The sequence below is a fragment of the Oncorhynchus clarkii genome, chromosome 16 (genome assembly GCF_045791955.1).
Source record: "Oncorhynchus clarkii lewisi isolate Uvic-CL-2024 chromosome 16, UVic_Ocla_1.0, whole genome shotgun sequence".
NCBI classification, from domain to species: Eukaryota; Metazoa; Chordata; class Actinopteri; order Salmoniformes; family Salmonidae; genus Oncorhynchus; species Oncorhynchus clarkii.
Window position 1 is genome coordinate 65212759 of NC_092162.1, and position 19167 is coordinate 65231925.

The following is a 19167-nucleotide window of genomic DNA, read 5'->3' on the forward strand; positions in this document are numbered from 1 at the left end:
TTTAAAGCTTGGGAAATCTTTTTGTATCCAAATCCGGCTTTAAACTTCTTCACAACAGTATCTCGGACCTGCCTGGTGTGTTCCTTGTTCTCCATGATGCTCTCTGCGCTTTTAACGGGCCTCTGAGACTATCACAGTGCAGGTGCATTTATACAGAGACTTGATTACACACAGGTGGATTGTATTCATCATCATTAGTCATTTAGGTCAACATTGGATCATTCAGAGATCCTCACTGAACTTCTGGAGAGAGTTTGCTGCACTGACAGTAAAAGGGCTGAATAATTTTGCAAGCCCAATTTTTCAGTTTTTGATTTGTTAAAAAAGTTTGAAATATCCAATAAATGTCGTTCCACTTCGTGATTGTGTCCCACTTGTTGTTGATTCTTCACAAAAAAATACAGTTTTATATCTTTATGTTTGAAGCCTGAAATGTGGCAAAAGGTCGCAAAGTTCAAGGGGGCCGAATACTTTCGCAAGACACTGTATGTAGGATCTTAATATGACCTATATTGTCACAGCAAAACAATCTTGCAGCAAATGGACTTTAGTCCATAATGTTGCTTGATCGGTGGTAAGGCTTTTAGCTGGCCAAAAGTATAGGCTACATAAAAAGTTAAATACTGTTAATGCAACCATGTGTTAGTGTGGGTTTTTAGTGAATCTATGTAAATCACAAAGCTCATCTGCATTTCGGTGCAGGAAAATACTCAGCAACAAAAGAGTGATCAAATTAAGATCCTACATCTGTATCTACTTTTCTTAGTCTGATGTATTAAATACGTCCCACTCAGTATGACAGTTACTATAATTTGTAGAGGCTCATTTTGTTCTGATTCATTTTCATGAGTTTATAATAAGATAAGGTAAGGTTTCTATTGATCCCCTAAAGGGAGATTTAATATCACCAGTCAATACATCAGACACAGCAGCAAATAATAATGAAAAAAGGTCAAAATATTGATTTGCTTTAGTGCATTTTAATGTGTGTGTGTGTGTGTGTGTGTGTGTGTGTGTGTGTGTGTGTGTGTGTGAAAATGCATATGTGAACATGTGTTTGTGTGTGTGTGTGTGTGGTGGCTAAATCTGGGTGAAGGGTTGCTATGAGATAGCTGGAGGCTTGGGTTGAGAAGCCATGGTGCAGGTCATTAGATTGTCTTTTCACATTAGCATCTGTTGAATGGGATTAGCCATCCAGCCGAGTTTAAACCCTTGACATCCCACATGCACTGCCAACTAGAACACAGAGTGGCCATTAGCAACACCCCCTCAATTGTCTATCACACACGCTCGTCCCAGCGTTGGGTCTCCACGGCTGGGTTTTTAAAAAAAAGTTCTTATGGGCAACTTTCTATAGGAACATGACATAGGACCACACATCTAAACTCCTGAGTGGCGCAGAGGTCTAAGGCACTGCATCTTAGTGCTAGAGGTGTCACTACCAACACCCTGGTTTGAATCCAGGCTGTATCACAACCGGCCGTGATTGGGAGTCCCATAGGGCGGGCACACAATTGGTCCAGCGTCATCCGGGTTTGGCTGGTGTAGGCTGTCATTGTAATTAAGAATTTGTTCTTAACTGACTTGCCTAGTTAAATAAAGGTAAACAAAAACATAGCTATAACGTTAGCTATTTAAGTGCATTGCTGACTTAATCTCCAGAGAGACTTCTCTCAGTTTTTTTGTTGTTGCTTTTGACAGACAGAGTATCAGCTTGGTATCTGGCAGATACACAGATGTTCATTTCAGAGTGTAAGAAGATTTCCGTGACTGAAACACAATATCAGCATAGCCACAGAAGTCAGAGGTCAATCTTCAAAGCTGCTATTTCCAGCACAGAATGTTCAGCAAAGTGTTTTCAAGTAAAGCACATTGTTTTTAATGTGATCACCAGAACATTTGTTGTATCTACATGTATGCTGCATTGACTGTGGTAAGTAAGCAGGCCTAATACAAAGATGTATTTCAAAGAACCTTGAAGAAATGGTTGTCTTTATCACCAGTCCTTGTCACCAGAAATGAGTAGAGATAAAAAAAAAAATACCTGTGAAAAAAACATTTTACAATACCTGTTTCGTTAATATTGAACAGCTCATTATCCCATGTTACTATAGTGCCCCCTGTTGGTTAGTGCCGTCACACCATGACTTGAATTTGGTAAATACACAAAACTTCCAAAAGGGTTCTTCGACTGTCCACATAGGAGAACCCTTTGAAGAATCCTGTCTGGTTACAGGTGGAATCCTTCAGGGTTCCTCTGTGGAAAGGGTTCTACCTGGAACCAAAACTGGGTCTTTAAAAGGCTTCTCCAATGGGGACAGCTGAAGATCCAAAAACCTGTGTAGTATCCAAAAACAATACCCGTCTCAGAATGGGACGATGTTTCATAATATATATATATATATATATTTTTCCATCAGTAATATCAATCACAATAAATAAAGAAAGTGGTACAACAGATCTGAAAAATATACCAACTCAAAAGGGTTACAAAAGAAAGAGCCCATTCCCAGGCCTGGTATGTGGTTGCTGTATCATCTCTCCACGTGACTCCACTCTGCCGGGGTATCCCGGGGCCCTTTGGGTTTCCTAATGCGACAGTTGAACCCTGAGGGACAGTTGAGAAATGCGTTTGGGATTAGTTGAAGGCACCTGCAAGTACATATCCTTGTTTTGACATCCAGTCACAATTATCATGAGATTCTGAGGAAATTGATATTACATTGGGTAGCTATAATGGCACGGGATAGTAACAGTAAAAGGCATTGGATAACAGTATCACAAACACAAGCAGATATTCACCCATGCTACCAGGAGTACAGCTGTTGGTCAGGTCTTTGATGGGATTTGAGACATATTCATAGTCATCTCCCATCGAGGAATGATGCTCAGCTAGAGAAAAGCAAACAGTAAGAATCAGTAAAACATTTTCCACATAAACAGCTCAATATGGCTGTCAAGGAATTGTTACTGGCAAGAAACTGAATGAAGATGGAAAACAAATATTGCTCCTTTGTGGTCAATGTAGGACTCAAATTACTTTTCACATTGATTTAATACTTAAAAGGACAGTGTATGCCGTCGTAAATAAACATTACACAATTTCCCCAGTTTCACAATATTGGACTGAGGTTACTAGATCTAGATTACAATGCTCTTCTAAAAGACTGGATATTCTTTGCAAGGCATAATGACTAAAACAAAATCAGAGCTGACCTCAGATTGGTCTCCCTAAAATGCTCTCACCTGTGACCTGTTCATAGCCACGCTGTTCCTTCCCTAATGTGGCATCAGCTAGCCTGTGATTGGCCGGTCTAGCTGTGTCATATATGGGTGAGGCCGCTGGAGGTGGATTGACTGGAGGACACCTGCTCTTGGGCTTGACCGTGCTGTAGAGAGCAGTGGCGGGGCATTTCAGGGTGCCCAGCTCTGTGTTGTCATAGTGATGGAGAGCGGCCGGAGGAGCTGAGGAAGAGGCTGGTGACGGAAGCTGTTTGGACTTGTTGACCACAGCATAGGTGTCATCCATCGTCTGCTGGCACAGTTGAGGCACTCTGGGCTGCACACTAGAATTTCTAAAGAGGAGTAGACATCCACAATTCCATCAACAGTGAGAAGAAATGTACAAATGTGGCATTATTGTTTCTGCTCTACACACTAGATGGCCATAACTATTATACATATGACTGAATTTTCATTATCTAGTCCGTTTTCTTTCTGGGGCTTCCACAGTGGATTTTTACCATTAGTATATCGGTATAGAAATTAAGATTGATTAAAAATGTCAATGTTACAATCCTGATTTCCTACGGACTCTTTGACCATGTTTACAGAGATATAGATCATTTGTGTTTAAGCCTGTGATACGAGCTGGCGGGTTCTTGGTAACAGTTGAACATATGGGAGGGAGGAAAGAGGATGTGAAAGTGATGTTCAACAGCCCTGTGTGTCACTTCCTCTGCAGCATGATGAATGTTTAGTAGTACAGGAATGATGACATCCTTCTGATTCATGAATCATGTTTCCCTAAAGTTCTGTAAAATGTAACTAACAATAACTGGCTTAAAGTCCCTTTCACTTCAAGATCTTCAACGTGTACGACAACACAGTATTTGAATATACAGTACATTTAGCAATATTAAAGGTGCACTACGCAGATATCGCTCAGCCATTTCCTGGTTGCTAAAACTAGCCTAATTTCAGTTTCTGTGATAAAACAAGCAAGTATAGTGTCTTTGAATCATTGTACTAAACCGCTTGAAATATATGGTTGCTGATAATGGGCCTCTGTACGCCTATGAAGATATTCCATAAAAAATCTGTCGTTTCCAGCTACAATAGTAATTTACAACATTAACAATGTCTACACTGTATTTATGATCAATTTGATGTGATTTTAATAGACAAGAAAATTTGCTTTTCTTTCAAAACAAGGACATTTCTAAGTGACCCCAAACTTTTGAACGGTAGTGTATATTTGACCACAACAGTTACATACTGCAACTTTAATAGTGTTTGCTTGATTGTCAAGGCAGGTACATATCTATATCTATTCTGTAATAGTTGACTTAATCAATCAATCAAAATATGAATAAATGACTTGGTATCGATAAGCTTATGTACACTAAAACTACACACCCAACAAACACAAAACCCTGTTGTACAGCCAACTGAAATAGATGACAATGGAATCACTTGTACAAAACAGGAAGCTCCCTAAATCTCTCTCTCTCTCTCTCTCTCTCTCTCTCTCTCTCTCTCTCTCTCTCTCTCTCACTCTCTATCTGCCTCTCTCTCACTCTCTCTCATTCTCTCCCTCTCTCTCTCGCTCTCGCAAACTGAAAGTCAACATCTCCACATCTCCACAACCTTACTGTGGTATACCAATATCTCAGGCTGCTTATTGAAGTCAGAAACTGTTGTTATTGTGTGTATGTTGATGCACATCACACATCAGACTGAACAAAGAAAGAATACTCGCTCCTACCTTTTTTCAAGTGGCTGAGTGATGGCTGATGTTATCGGTGGAGAGGTCTTCACAGACTCAACGTCATCATAGAGAGGTTGGTTGCTCTATAAACAACAAAATAAGCCGTTAAGGACCAGAGAGGTATAGGACTGTGTCTCTAAAGTTCAGGCTCTGTATGAAAATGTGTGAACAATCATCTTCAATGTGCCAATATTTGCATAGAGAGGAAGCGTGATGGCTGGTTTCCTGCGTAACATTTTTTTGTATGTTCTTTTTACTCCACTCATCACATTGAAATGTCAGACGGAAGTGTAATATGATCAGATTGAATGGATGACACAAGGAAAAGACGGGGCTTTTGTTAGTTTCTATTTTTAATAACAGACAAACTGACATATTGTGTCAGCTTTGCCTTGTACCTCTGGCTGTGCAGGCCGCCCAATTCTGATCTTTTGCCCAATTATTGGCAAAAGATCTGATCTGACGGAGCAAAAGATCTGAATTGGGCTGCCTGTGTAAACGCAGCATCTGACCGCAACACAGACGTGTCAATAATCCCCAATAATACTACATACCCTCTCATGTCTTATTGTTCTAGTAAAGCTTGCTTGAACCTGAATGCTAGTACGGCATGTGTTGAATACTGTGTTGTATTTTGCCTTTAGAAAGGCTGACACCTGTCGGTTGGAGATAGCAATTACAAAAACCTGATAATTGTTTCTGTCTTACCTTGGTGAGATTCTGGTAGTTGTTCTCAGGTGACCGTAAAGCCTTCTCAAACATATAAGCCACGGCAGAAAACACAAACTGATACTGCTCCTGGTTGGAAGGGATGGGAAAAAAATGATTGAAGCCATCATTTCCACAGGAGAGAATTACAGTATTTATTGCATGATATATAACACCCTGCAGAAAATAAACACAATTTCTCGTATGTAATTTCTGTCTGATAATAAAATACCTTTGTCTGAACAGCTGATGGTCTTTGTCTCCTTAGTTCCACTACAATCTTCATGATACTGAAATCTCCTTTGATTTGCTGGTGGAGAAATATGAGAATGCATTAGTCAAAACACTCATACCCACCAATATATATATTTTTTAAATATTTTTTTACAAGTATTATTGTTTTTAGTTGCAGTCTACAAAGGTCTTGTAAAACCAATTCCCTAAATTAATTCCCTAAATGATGCCATCAATGTAATGCAGTACTACCTTTGTGACAAGAAGATCATGAACATAATCCAGGGCACAAATCACCCCTGTTCTTCCACAACCAGCACTGGAAATACAAAACACAACCAAATACATGGTCTGCTCCATTCAGTCTCAGTTGGACAGCAGTACTCAAACATTACCAGAGAAGAAGGTCACAAGTCTGGATATGACACGGTAGACACCACCAGGTCCTGAATATTTAACATATCTTGATTTAACTAGGCAAGTCAGTTAAGAACAAATTCTTATATACAATGACGGCCTACCCAGGCCAAACCCAGACGATGCTGGGCCAATTGTGCGCCGCCCTATGGGACTCGCCATAACGTCCAGTAGTGATACACCCCAGGATTGAACCAGGGTCTGTAGTGATGCCTCTGGCACTGAGATGCAGTTCCCTTTACCTCTGAGCCACTCAGGAGCCCAGCTAAATGGCATTATTAAAACACATGGAGCTCAAGGAGTACATGTGGCCTTGTGATAAACAACATTGAATGATATGCATTGATGAATTTTAATGGGCATATAGATCAAAGTCTGTCTCTGTGTGCGACAATTTCCTCTCGGAGCACAACAAGTCCACTGGGCAGACAGTAATCATAGGGGCTGTGCTGTATGTCATGTATAGGGGACAAACAGACCTGCAGTGGATGAGAACAGGGCTAGTGTTGTTTCCCTGGGCTTTGCGAGCCATATCCATCATTTCTAAAATACCACCAGATGTGTATGGAATGTCATGATCAGGCCAAGCTGTGTATTGGAATTGAGAGATAGTCCGTGTTTCCTAGACAAACAGAAAACATGGTTTGCATATGACTTCACGGGCTCCCGCTCATTCAACTTCCTGGATACCAACAAATAATATGAGATGATCCAATGTGGATAATAACACTGACTTGTTTTTCTACGATATTGAAGAATTCTTTGACTAGTGCTGCTGATAAAAAACAGCACAAAATAATACCCTTTTCACAGTTGGACACTTACATTATGAAATCTCACAGTCAGAGTCCTCAAGACTACTTCCTCATTTGGGTTGGATTCTTCAAGCTGTAAAAACATGATAACATTTCAATTAAAAATCTTCTACTAGTGTTTCCTGAAACAGGTGCCTGTGATTTTATGCAGACAACAACATGTGAGTCAATATGCCATAAAATAACCAAACTGAGTAAACTTAGTACACAGGAACTGACACATCATCTGTGGAGGATGTTGGGTAAAAAGGGAAGTCTTCTTGAATATTCTCTGAAAACCCAGACTATAAAACAACCCCACTGGGCAAACACTGGTTGAATAATTTCAATATGTCACTTAACCAATGTGGAATATACGTTAAATTGACATCTGTGCCTAGTGGGACAGAACTCTGTGCATGCTGGAATATTGGTAACATTGTGGGAGGCAACCCATCTGTCTGGGACGACTCCTGAATAGTAATACAACTAAGAAGATAAATCTGGATCAACTGAAAGTTGTGTCAATGCAGCTACAACTTTTCTGTGGCCTGTGTATCTTCACAGTATACAATATAATGAAGATATATCGACAAAGACGTACATTTGAGACAATAAAGGGACCAAAGGGGGTTGTTTCCTTGACAGTTGTCCAATAGCGCTCACACTTTTTCTAAAAAAAAAAAAAAAGACAGTGAAAAAAACAACAACATTATGAGTCAAGTGGAGACCAGCACCAAAGTTGATGAATTATACAGTACAATAAATAATATGTTCACACTTCCACTGTACCTTTTTTTATTCAAATGTGACTAAAAGGGCATTTACCTTTCCCATTTCAATTTCTCTGCAAGCCATGATTATAACCTAAAACAGGGATAGGAATAGAGGTAACATTAGGGGTGGCAGGGTAGCCTAGTTGTTAGCGCGTTGGACTAGTAACCGGAAGGTTGCAAGTTCAAATCCCTGAGCTGACAAGGTACAAATCTGTTGTTCTGCCCCTGAACAGGCAGTTAACCCACTGTTCCTAGGCCGTCATTTAAAATAAGAATATGTTCTTAACTGACTTGCCTAGTTAAATAAAGATAAAATTAGATTGAGACAATTTTCACGTTCTTCATCTGTGCAACAGAGCTGCTCTACTACATTTATAGGAAAGCTGAATACAATCTTCCTTACCTTTACATCATACTGCCAAATCATTTGCCAGAAGTCAACCAAAGTGTGCCTCAGAGGTCCTTGGGTCGCTATGTATTTTCTGGTCTCTGTTGCACCCTAGAGGACAGACGAGATATTGCAGAATAATCAGCATCAGACCGAGCTGAATGAAATGCAATAGGACTTACTGAATGAGAGAGGGCAATACCGTACTTTAATGAAGCTGGCGTTGATATAGTCAGAGTCATTGTCATTCGTCAGTAGAGTTAGGGGAACACGGGTCTGGTCATCTATATAAAAATATATGAGTTTTTGTTCAGATAAGCTTAATATTAAGCAAGAATATAATTTTCCATTAGAGTAAAAACCAATAACGTTTTTTAAGTCTCCATCATTGTGCTTACATGGTAAAATGTCTTTGTAACGATTCTTCTTTACATTGTCCTTCAGTGCCCCGGCTTTCGTCGTGAGGCCAAGATCTTTCTTGATGATGGAAGTCCGATCACGGATATTCTACAAACACAAAGAGACATGGAAGCTGAGATGAGGTTGGGAGCAACTTTCATGATTGTGAAACTGTAATTAAAAGAGAGGTAGATTGAGAGCAGAAACCTTGAATGTAGGAAGTCTCAGGTCCAACGAAACCAATCTTTACACATTAGTAACCACATACTGTACTAGCCATATTCCCTCAGCCCTTTTGTCACAAAAAAAAAAAAAATGATCTACACAAAATACTCTGTAATGTCGAAGTGGAAGAAAAATTCTAAAGTTTGTTAAATATGAATCATAAATAAATGACAAATATATCTTGATTAGATACTGTAAGTATTCAACCCCCTGAGTCAATACATGTTAGAATCACTTTTGGCAGCGATTCTAGCTGTGAGTCTTTCTGGGCCTCTAAGAGCTATATACACCAGGATCTTACAATATTTGCAAATTATTCTTGTACATTTTTTTCAAGCACTGTCAACTTGGTTGTTGATCATTGCTAGACAGCCATTTTCAAGTCTTGTCATAGATTTTCAAGACGATTTTAGTTACAACTGTAACTAGGCCACTCAGGAACATTCAATATCCCCTTGGTAAGCAAATCCAGTAAATATTTGGACTTGTCCTTTAGGTTATTGTCCTGCTGAAAGGTGAATTCATCTCCCAGTGTCTGGTGGAAAGCAGACTGAATCACGTTTTCCTCTAGAATTTTGCCTGCTCTTAGCTCCAATACGTTTATTTTTTGTCCTGAAAAACTTCCCAGTCCTTAACAATTACAAGCATACCCATAACATGATGCTTGAAAATATGGAAAGTGATACTCAGTAATGTGTTGTATTTGATTTGCCCCAAACATAACACTTTGTATTCAGAACAAAAATGTAATTGTTTTGCCAAATGTTTTGCAATATTACTTTAGTGTTTTGCAACCCTGTTCCTGGAGAGCTACCCTCCCATAGGTTTTCACTCCAAACCCAGTTGAAGTTAAATATTAGAATCAGGTGGGCTAAATTAGGGTTAAAGTTAAAACCTACATGACAGTAGCTCTCTAGGAACACGGTTGGAGAGCCGTGCTTTAGTGCCTTGTTGCAAACAGGATGCACCTTTTGGAATATTTTTATTCTCTACAAGCTTCCTTATATTCACTTTGGAAATTAGGTTAGTACTGTGGAGTAACTACAATATTGTTGATCCATTCTTAGTTTTCTCCTATCACAGTCATTAAACTTTGTGACTGTTTTAAAGTCACCATTGGGGTGAAATGCCTGAGCAGTTTCCTTCCTCTCCGGCAACTGAGTTAGGAAGGACACCTGTATCTTTGTAGTGACTGGGTGTATTGATACACCATCCAAATTGTAATTCATAACTTTACCATGCTCAAAGGGATATTATTATTATTTGTATTTTTATTACCAATAGGTGCCCTTTGCAAGGCATTGGAAAACCTCCCTGGTCTTTGTGGTTGAATCTGTGTTTGAAAGTCACTGCTTGACTGAGGGACCTTACAGAATACAGATAATTGTATGCGTGGCTTACAGAGATGAGGTAGTAATTCAAAAATCATGTTAAACACTAATATTGCACACAGAGTGAGTCCATGCAACTTATTATGTGACTTGTTAAGCACATTTTTACTCCTGAACTGATTTAGGCTTGCCATAACAAAGGGGTTCAATACTTATTGACTCACGAGATTTCAGCTTTTCAGTTTAAATTAATTTGTAAACATTTAGAAATGTAATCCATTTTAAATTCAGCCTTTAACACAACACAATGTGTAAAAAAAATCAAGGAGTGTGAATACTTTCTGAAGGCCCTGCATGTAATAACGTAACCGGTGTGAAATGGCTGGCTAGTTTGTTGTGTGCGCTAGTGGCAGTTCAATCGCTGACGTCACTAGCGCTGAGACCTTGAACTAGTTGATTCCCTTGCACTGCGGCTTTTGTCGAGCGACAGGTAACGATGCTCCGTGGGAGGCAGTTGCTGTGTTCATAGGGTCCCTAGTTCAAGACCAGATTGGGGTGAAGATAGGGACTGAAGTAATACTGATACAATATCACAGCTTTCTTCATGCCATAATATAGACATAATTACATTACCACCATTTCTCACTTGGCACATCCTTAGTCTCTTAGTCTCTAACAACCTAACATGGTCCAAGCACACCAAGACAGTCGTGAAGAGGGCACAACAAAAATATTTTCCCCCTCGGGAGACTGAAAAGACTTGGCATGGGTCCTCAGATCTCAAAAGGTTCTACAGCTGCACCATCGAGAGCATCCTGACGAGTTGCATCACTGCCTGGTATTGCAACTACTCGGCCTCTGACCGCAAGGCACTACAGAGGGTAGTGCGTACGGCCCAGTACATCACTGGGGCCAAGCTTCCTGCCATCCAGGACATCTACACCAGGGAAAGGTCCTAAAAATTGTCAAAGACTCCGTCACCCTAGTCATAGACTGTTCTCTCCTCTACAGCACGGCAAGCTGTACTGAAGCGCCAAGTCTAGGTCCAAGAGGCTTCTAAACAGCTTCTACCCCAAAGCCATAAGACTCATGAACATCTAATCAAATGGCTACCCAGACTATTTGCATTGCCCCCCCCCCCCCTTCTTTTACGCTGCTGCTACTCTCTGTTATTGTCAATGCCAAGTCACTTTAATAACTCTACCTACATGTACATATTACCTCAACTAACCGGTGCCCCACACATTGACTCCGGTACTGGTACCCCCTGTACATAGCCTCGCTATTGTTATTTTCCTGCTGCTCTTTAATTATTAGTTACTTTTATTTATTTATTTTATACTTGAAACTGCATTGTTGGTTAAGGGCTTGTAAGTAAGCATTTCACTGTAAGGTTGTTGTATTCGACGCATCTGACAAATACAATTTGATTTGATTTGAATGAGGCTGGTTAGAAAATAGTTCACATGTGTATTACTATTTCGATCATTACTGTCATTAATTCAAGGTACAAACAGTCAACAGAATCATGTTTATTGAAACCAATCTGAGGCTGGCATGTAAAAACAGTGGCACCCCTAACAATGGAACATTGTCAATAAAGAATCTTACGCAACAGTCTACTAGCTGCAACAAGGAAATGTTTCCCATAGTGGCCTCAGTGTTAATAAATAACTTAGTTTTGAACTTTGGAAGCTAAATTAGGGAAAAAAAGGACTAGCCTACCTACTGTATCTTAACACTTACAGAGGTTTACATGTAAGAAGAACAATAGCCTACAGTAGTTTAACAAAATATACTTCTGCAAATTTTGCTATTCAGTTCAGTGTAATGTCAAAACATAACTAAATAACCAAGGTTCACTTCTGTATGTGCCTTAAAGAGAGATGCCACTGGTTTGACAGAAGGTTTTTGTCAACTGCATTCAAGTTACAACATGCATTGTATTATACTATACAGAAAACAAGTAGCCAACATGCATTGTATTATACTATACAGAAAACAAGTTACAACGTGCATTGTATTATACTATACAGAAAGCAAGTTACAACATGCATTGTATTATACTATACAGAAAACAAGTAGCCAACATGATTTGCAGATATAACATTCAAACAAACAATTCAGTAGCCTACTTTTCCTTTGTTTAATCATCATACCTCTCAGGTTTACTACCCTTATCTACAACTGGACCAGTGTATGATGTGCAGCCTGTGATGTTGTACATCATGCACAGCATACACACAATCTTTAGCCATTATTCAACCAGTTATTTGCAATCAATAGATTAATGCAATTGCAATGTGAAAGTCCCACGAAGTGCTTTGCACATGCCTTAAATCATACTTTTTTTTTCCATCTGAAAATATCAACTGGTCTTATTGTCTTTCTATGGGAATTAATTATAACCCGAGAATATACCATGTGCATGTGACCAATAACAGTTGATTTGATTTGATATACAGGTATGGTGATTCTCACTTACACTATACTCCGATGAGATGATGCCCTCTGCTCTGCTGTCATCTGTCAAGGACATCTGACCTACGAACCTCGATAGATGCTCCATCCGTGCTGCGGCTAGGGATGTCAATTTAACTTTTTAAATGGCAGGCAGTGGGCGGCCACTACATCAATACAACAATTCTAAACAAACGCAGAGCGCCTTGCCGCACCAATCTCTAGTGCGATGATTAGCCTACCTCTTGGAACGTTCCTTATGTCATTGTCACTGTGAGGCAAGTCATGTACATTTCCGCATTGAAAGCTACTGGCTTATTTATTGGCGTCAAAACAGGGGAGGAACTTTCACATGAACTCCAATACACTACTATTACAACAGATGGAAAAATGTATAGCATATTTATTCTTTGCCAACAAGAATATTCAAAGCATCTTCAAAAGGCATTCAACGCATTTTCAAAAGCTCTATTATTTTACGTTAGTTGTACAGTTAAATAATGTGTTATTATAAAGTTATCAAGCAGGCTATCAATGCATGAATCACATTTAGACTAAAAAGTAGTCCTAAAACTTGCAGCCTGATGATATTCTCAGGGATATTAATTAGCCTGACACTTTCTAGAAAATATATCCTATGTGGTTATTTACATTGTTCATAGATTAGTAAACACGTCAGAGATGAGGATCAGCCTATTGTTGTTGTATTCCAAGGTGTGCTCGGCTAGTATTCTGAGCAGATGAAACCAACGTGCAGACAATTCACCGCCAGGAAACTTTAGTGATTTTACTATGTCTGTATTATATGGGTGTTTATTCTACTGCTATAGCCTACACTTCGTATTGGAGAAGGGCGGCATATCGATGCATGGTTTATTGAAACTGTAACGGTTCCATCAGAACATGCCTCATCAACAACACGTGATTTCTTTTTTTCAGATGCAATGTTAAAAAGAAAATGGCTAGCCTATCTGTCTCCAAATTCACACAGCCACCAGTTAGGCATACACTCAAGACAGAGACCGTAAAAAGGATTGTCAACTCAACTGTGACACTGAAATGTTGGTTCAAACACAATCGCTGTGCAACACTTCCCCTCTGCCTCTGGAAAACGCACCGCCATAGTAAATAATAGGTGGAGGTGCTTTCTCGTCATACTTGTGCGGTGATACTGATGGTTTGTTGACAACTGCAACATTTGAGCTAAGCATAACCCAGCTACGGACAGACATGACTTTACTTAGCAGCATGGTATAATTGGTTAGAATCCAGGCTTATATCACACCTGCCCGTGATTTGGAGTCCCATAGGGCTGCGCACAATTGTAAATAAGAATTAGTTCTTAACTGACTTGCCTGGTTACATTTTTTTTAAAGCTACAGTTGGCAACAACTATTATCCACTAGCCACAACCATACAAACAATCAGTCTCAACAAACCACAGTATCATAACACCTACAACCAATCACAGCGAACAAACAATTACTTCAAATGGACTAATAAGCTCACAGTTTACAATCACGTGGTAATTCAGTGCTAGAGGCACCTCCATTGTGTCACTTATGCAATAAGTGTGGAGGAGGTGTGGTAGATGGCCAATATACCACGGCTAAGGGCTGTTCTTATGCAATGCAGAGTGTCTGGATACAGCCCTTAGCCGTGGTATATTGGCCATATATCACAAACCTCTGAGGAGCCTTATTGCTATTATAAACAGGTCACCAACTTAATTATAGCAGTAAAACTACATGTTTTGTCATACGGTCTGATAAGCCATGGCTTTCAGCCAATCAGAATTCAGGGCTCAAACCACCCAGTTTATAAATGACTTTATGGATCTGGACTCAGGACTCCACCTACTGGACAGGTGTGGTTATTGCAATGACAATACCTAGCTATGGAGTAATGTTTAGATTAGGGAGAATGGTGATAGTGCACTCCCTCCCTCATCTAAAAGCCAAGTCGTCCGATACGGTTACATTTCTATTTACAACTACGTCGTGTTTTCCATAAAGATATACAGAAAGGCAGTATAGCCTATTCCCAGGGGCACTTTTATCACACAGGACCTCTGCTAATAGCAGAGTCCTTCCTAGCTGCTTGAGTGAAGATGGCGCAGGCACTATCAGAGGAGGAGTTCCATCGGATGCAGGTAGCTAGGTTGACAGATGTCCATTTTTAATGCCCGTTGTTTCAAATTTGTTGTCACCTTCAGAGTATTTTCTGAAAATGGGATTTTCCGTCAACCTGTCCAGAGCTAAACGACGGAACGGTAAAGCATACGTGGTAGCTTCCTTTACTAGCCAGGCCAACATTGCAACCCAGGGATGTGGCTAGCTATGTTGATAGTGTCAGCAAAAATTGCTATTCCAAAAGGAACAGGCAGTTGGTCATATCGTTTTAGTATTCTATACAAACATGCAAATGTGATAATCCCAATAGTTTGCTTTATGTTCAAATAACATTAGTTTAACAGCTAGCTAACGTTAGCTGGTTTGCGAGTTAACCGTTAACTAGCTTAAATGTCTAGGCTAGCTAGTTAGCTTGAAATGACATACTCTGGTCTTCATTAATCTTCACGACAATATCTTTATTAATGGCAAAGTTATCTTCCTGTTAGTTATTGATTTCAAACATCCGTGTCTGATAGTTGTGTGCTGTTTTTGTTAAATGTTTTAAATAAATACATACGGTGAAAACTATAACGTTAGCTAGCTAGTTAATTTCGCGTAACTAATAGCTTTCCAAGACTTATTATGGGTCACGGGTTTGGTCATTCAACGTTAGCCTCATGCCTACTCGCAGCCTTTAGGGACTGGACGCCATTCACTGTTTATTATAGTGGGTGCGTTCAGTATTCCAAACCAGATAGTGCCCATGGCTAGCTAGCCCAAATAATGCATTGCTTGTTCATCTGAAGTCGACCTGAATCAGATTATGTGTACAGTCAGATGTTTTAATGTTTAATTAAGTTGACCCTTTATACAGGCTTAAACCAACTCCATGACCTTGTGGTTAGTGTCCCTTACCAAAGAGTCAAAACATGGGACCTGATGCCTCTCTGCTTGGCACTCAGAATTAAGGAGATGGACTGGGGGTAAGGCCCTGCTAAAGACTAGCTTCCTGTCCAGGGGGTATACTTGTACATTAGGCTGCCCCACCTCACAGAAACAGGAGATAGGCCTATGTCCTATGTGCCGTTCTAGCTCTGACAAGGCTAACTGGTCAAAGGCTTTTACGTGTTTTAGTGCAATGTCATCCCCCCCTTCTATAACCTTTTTGTTGTTTTCCAGGCTCAGCTTTTAGAGCTGAGGACACAGAACTACCAACTTTCAGATGACCTGCGGAAGAACACAACTGGTAAGGAGCAGCAGCTCGTAATATAAATATGTTCTGGAGCTCAGTTGGTGCCCTTGAATTGGGATCAATATTTACTGTTAAAATGAAAAGAGCATTTCAATGCAACTCCAGGATGGACTTCTGATTTAGTCTCCCTCTTAATGCAAGTGTGTGGTGTGTGTAGTAACCCATGTGATGCATTGTATCTAACTTCAAAATGGGTTAGTTATGTCTCAGTGATTGAAAAGAAAATACTAGGCTCTGGGGATATTCAATATTTTAGTGTTGATTTCTTTTCCAGAGCTGAATGCTGTTCGTCTGAAGACTGTGACCTTGGAGAAAGATCACATCAAAGCACAGAAGGTATAGCAAGCTAATCTACATTTAGATTAAAACTGTGGTAATAGAGCTGTGGAGTTCAATGCACTGAAACTCAAGGCATCATGTTTGAGACAGAATAAAAGGGACCTTTGTTTGTGATTCTATTCTGATGAGCTTTTTTGTTTTATCTTCAGGCTCTGAATAAAAGCAAGAAAGCTCAGGTGGGTTACTTGCATCTTCTAAAACTATTTCAAAGCTGTCAAATGATCTTGACAAGATGGTATGAACACTAGCTTGCTATACATGTTATATGCCATAATAGCTATTACTCCAGTTTACATGTGTATAAATTACCATATACTTTTTTATTGTAATTTGTTTTGCACTGGCTCGAGGGACACTCACTAGACTCTAGCCACGCAATCACACATACTACATTGACACTCCATCACCCACACATACTTTCTCACTTTTAACATATGCTTCTGCTGCTCTGTTTATTATACAGTTGAAGTCGGAATTTTACATACACTTAGGTTGGAGTCATTAAAACTAGTTTTTCACCCACTCCACAAATTTCTTGTTAACAAACTATAATTTTGGCAATTCGGTTAGGACATTCACATTTTGCATGACACAAGTAATTTTTCCAACAATTGTTTACAGACAGATTATTTAACTTATAATTCACTGTATCACAATTACAGTGGGTCAGAAGTTTACTGTGCCTTTAAACAGCTTGGAAAATTCCAGAAAATTATGTCATGGCTTTAGAAGCTTCTGATAGGCTAATTGACATAATTTGAGGCAATTGGAGGTGTACCTGTGGATGTATTTCAAGGCCTACCTTCAAACTCAGTGCCTTTTTGCTTGACATCATGGGACAATGAAAAGAAATCAGCTAAGACCTCCAGAAAAAAATGTGTAACCTCCACAAGTCTTGTTCATCCTTGGGAGCAATTTCCAAACGCCTGAAGGTACCACGTCCATCTGTACAAACAATAGTACACAAGTATAAACACCATGGGACCATGCAGCCATCATACCACTCAGGAAGGAGATGCATTCTGTCTCCTAGAGATGAACGTACTTTGGTGCGAGAAGTGCAAATCAATCCCAGAACAACAGCAAAGGACCTTGTGAAGATGTTGGTCCATTTTGCTACAACTTTGGAAGTATGCTTGGGGTCATTGTCCATTTAGAAGACCCATTTGCGACCAAGCGTTAACTTCCTGACAGATGTCGAGATGTTGCTTCAATATATCCACGTAATTTTCCATCCTAATGATGCCATTTATTTTGTGAAGCGCACCAGTCCCTCCTACAGCAAAGCACCCCCACAACATGATGCCACCCTTGTGCTTCATGGTTGGGATGGTGTTCTTCGGCTTGCAAGCCTCCCCTTTTTACAAAAGTGTCTATATCCACATTAAAATGAGACCTCTATTGACATAGCCTGAAAGGCCGCTCAGCGAGGAAGAAGCCACTGCAGCAAAACCACCATAAAAAAGTCAGACTACAGTTTGCAACTGCACATGGGGACAAATATCGTACTTTTTGGAGAAATGTCCTCTGGTCTGATGGAACAAAATATAACTTTTTTTGCCATAATGACCATTGTTATGTTTGGAGGAAAAAGCAGAGGTTTGCAAGCCGAAGAACACCATCCCAACCATGAAGCACAAGGGTGGCATCATGTTGTGGGGGTGCTTTGCTGTAGGAGGGACTGGTGCACTTCACAAAATAAATGGCATCATACCATGGAAAATTACGTGGATATATTGAAGCAACAACTCGACATCTGTCAGGAAGTTAACGCTTGGTCGCAAATGGGTCTTCTAAATGGACAATGACCCCAAGCATACTTCCAAAGTTGTGGCAAAATGGCTTAAGGACAACAAAGTCAAGGTATTGGAGTGGCCATCACAGAGCCCTGACCTCAATCCTATAGAAAATGTGTGGGCAGAACTGAAAAAGCGTGTGTGAGCAAGGAGGCAAACCTGACTCGGTTACACCAGCTCTGTCAGGAGGAATGGGCCAAAATTCACCCAACTTATTGTGGGAAGCTTGTAGAAGGCTACCTGAAACGTTTGATCCAAGTTAAACAATTTAAAGGCAATGCTACCAAATACTAATTGAGTGTATGTAAACTTCTGACCCAGTGGGAATGTGATGAAAGAAATAAAATATGAAATAAATCACTCTATTATTCTGACATTTCACATTCTTAAAATAAGGTGGTGATCCTAACTGACCTAGGACAGGGGGTATGATTACATATCTGGAATTGTCAAAAACTGGGTTTAAATGTATGTATCTACGTGTACATACTGTGTTACCTCAACTACCTCGTACCCCGGCACATTTAATCGGTACTGGTACTCCTTGTATATAACTTCGTTATTGTTATTTCATTGTTACTATTTTTCTTACTTTTTAACTGCTTTGTTGGGAGTGGGCTCGTAAGTAAACATTTCATGATAAATTCTACATCTGTTGTATTCGGCGCATGTAACCAATAGAATGTGTTTTTGATTTTGAAAATGATTTATATTTCTCCTACCAGTCACTTTCAGCACTGTTTACATGTATATCCACCTATCACGCCTACACTGACAATGTTACACGCTCACACTCACCACCACGCACAAACCCACCCAACACGTAAGTCTTCTGCATGCTTCGGTTGGGCTGTCGCTTAGCCGTTGGCGAACCGGACGTGTGTGCTCACATGCCCCCTTAAAGACCTTCACTTCAAAAACGAGGAAAAAGTGTATCGAATCCC

The 19167-nt window shown here is 39.9% G+C and overlaps 2 protein-coding genes across 3 annotated transcripts in view; one reads left to right on the plus strand and one right to left on the minus strand.

Moving 5' to 3' along the window:
* Nucleotides 1-964: 964 nt before the first annotated feature.
* Nucleotides 965-13007, minus strand: LOC139368926 (tyrosine-protein phosphatase non-receptor type 18-like). The gene is made up of 16 exons (XM_071108426.1): nucleotides 12965-13007; nucleotides 12748-12842; nucleotides 8706-8814; nucleotides 8515-8591; nucleotides 8323-8418; nucleotides 7972-8010; nucleotides 7748-7816; nucleotides 7175-7237; nucleotides 6829-6971; nucleotides 6185-6251; nucleotides 5931-6008; nucleotides 5699-5788; nucleotides 4988-5073; nucleotides 3247-3575; nucleotides 2803-2892; nucleotides 965-2608 (listed from the first exon to the last, which is right to left on the minus strand). Exons 2-16 carry the CDS (start codon nucleotides 12829-12831, stop codon nucleotides 2535-2537), a joined length of 1494 nt encoding a protein of 497 aa, XP_070964527.1. The 5' UTR covers nucleotides 12832-12842; nucleotides 12965-13007; the 3' UTR covers nucleotides 965-2534.
* A 1653-nt stretch (nucleotides 13008-14660) lies between these two features.
* LOC139368927 (GRIP1 associated protein 1) overlaps nucleotides 14661-19167 on the plus strand; it is an 88212-nt gene continuing 83705 nt past the window's right edge. For both annotated transcript variants that reach the window (XM_071108428.1, XM_071108427.1), the window contains exons 1-4: nucleotides 14661-14874; nucleotides 16016-16082; nucleotides 16363-16424; nucleotides 16577-16603. In XM_071108428.1, the coding sequence (XP_070964529.1) occupies nucleotides 14833-14874; nucleotides 16016-16082; nucleotides 16363-16424; nucleotides 16577-16603 (198 nt within the window). In that variant the 5' untranslated portion in view covers nucleotides 14661-14832. The remainder of the gene's footprint in view (nucleotides 14875-16015; nucleotides 16083-16362; nucleotides 16425-16576; nucleotides 16604-19167) is intronic.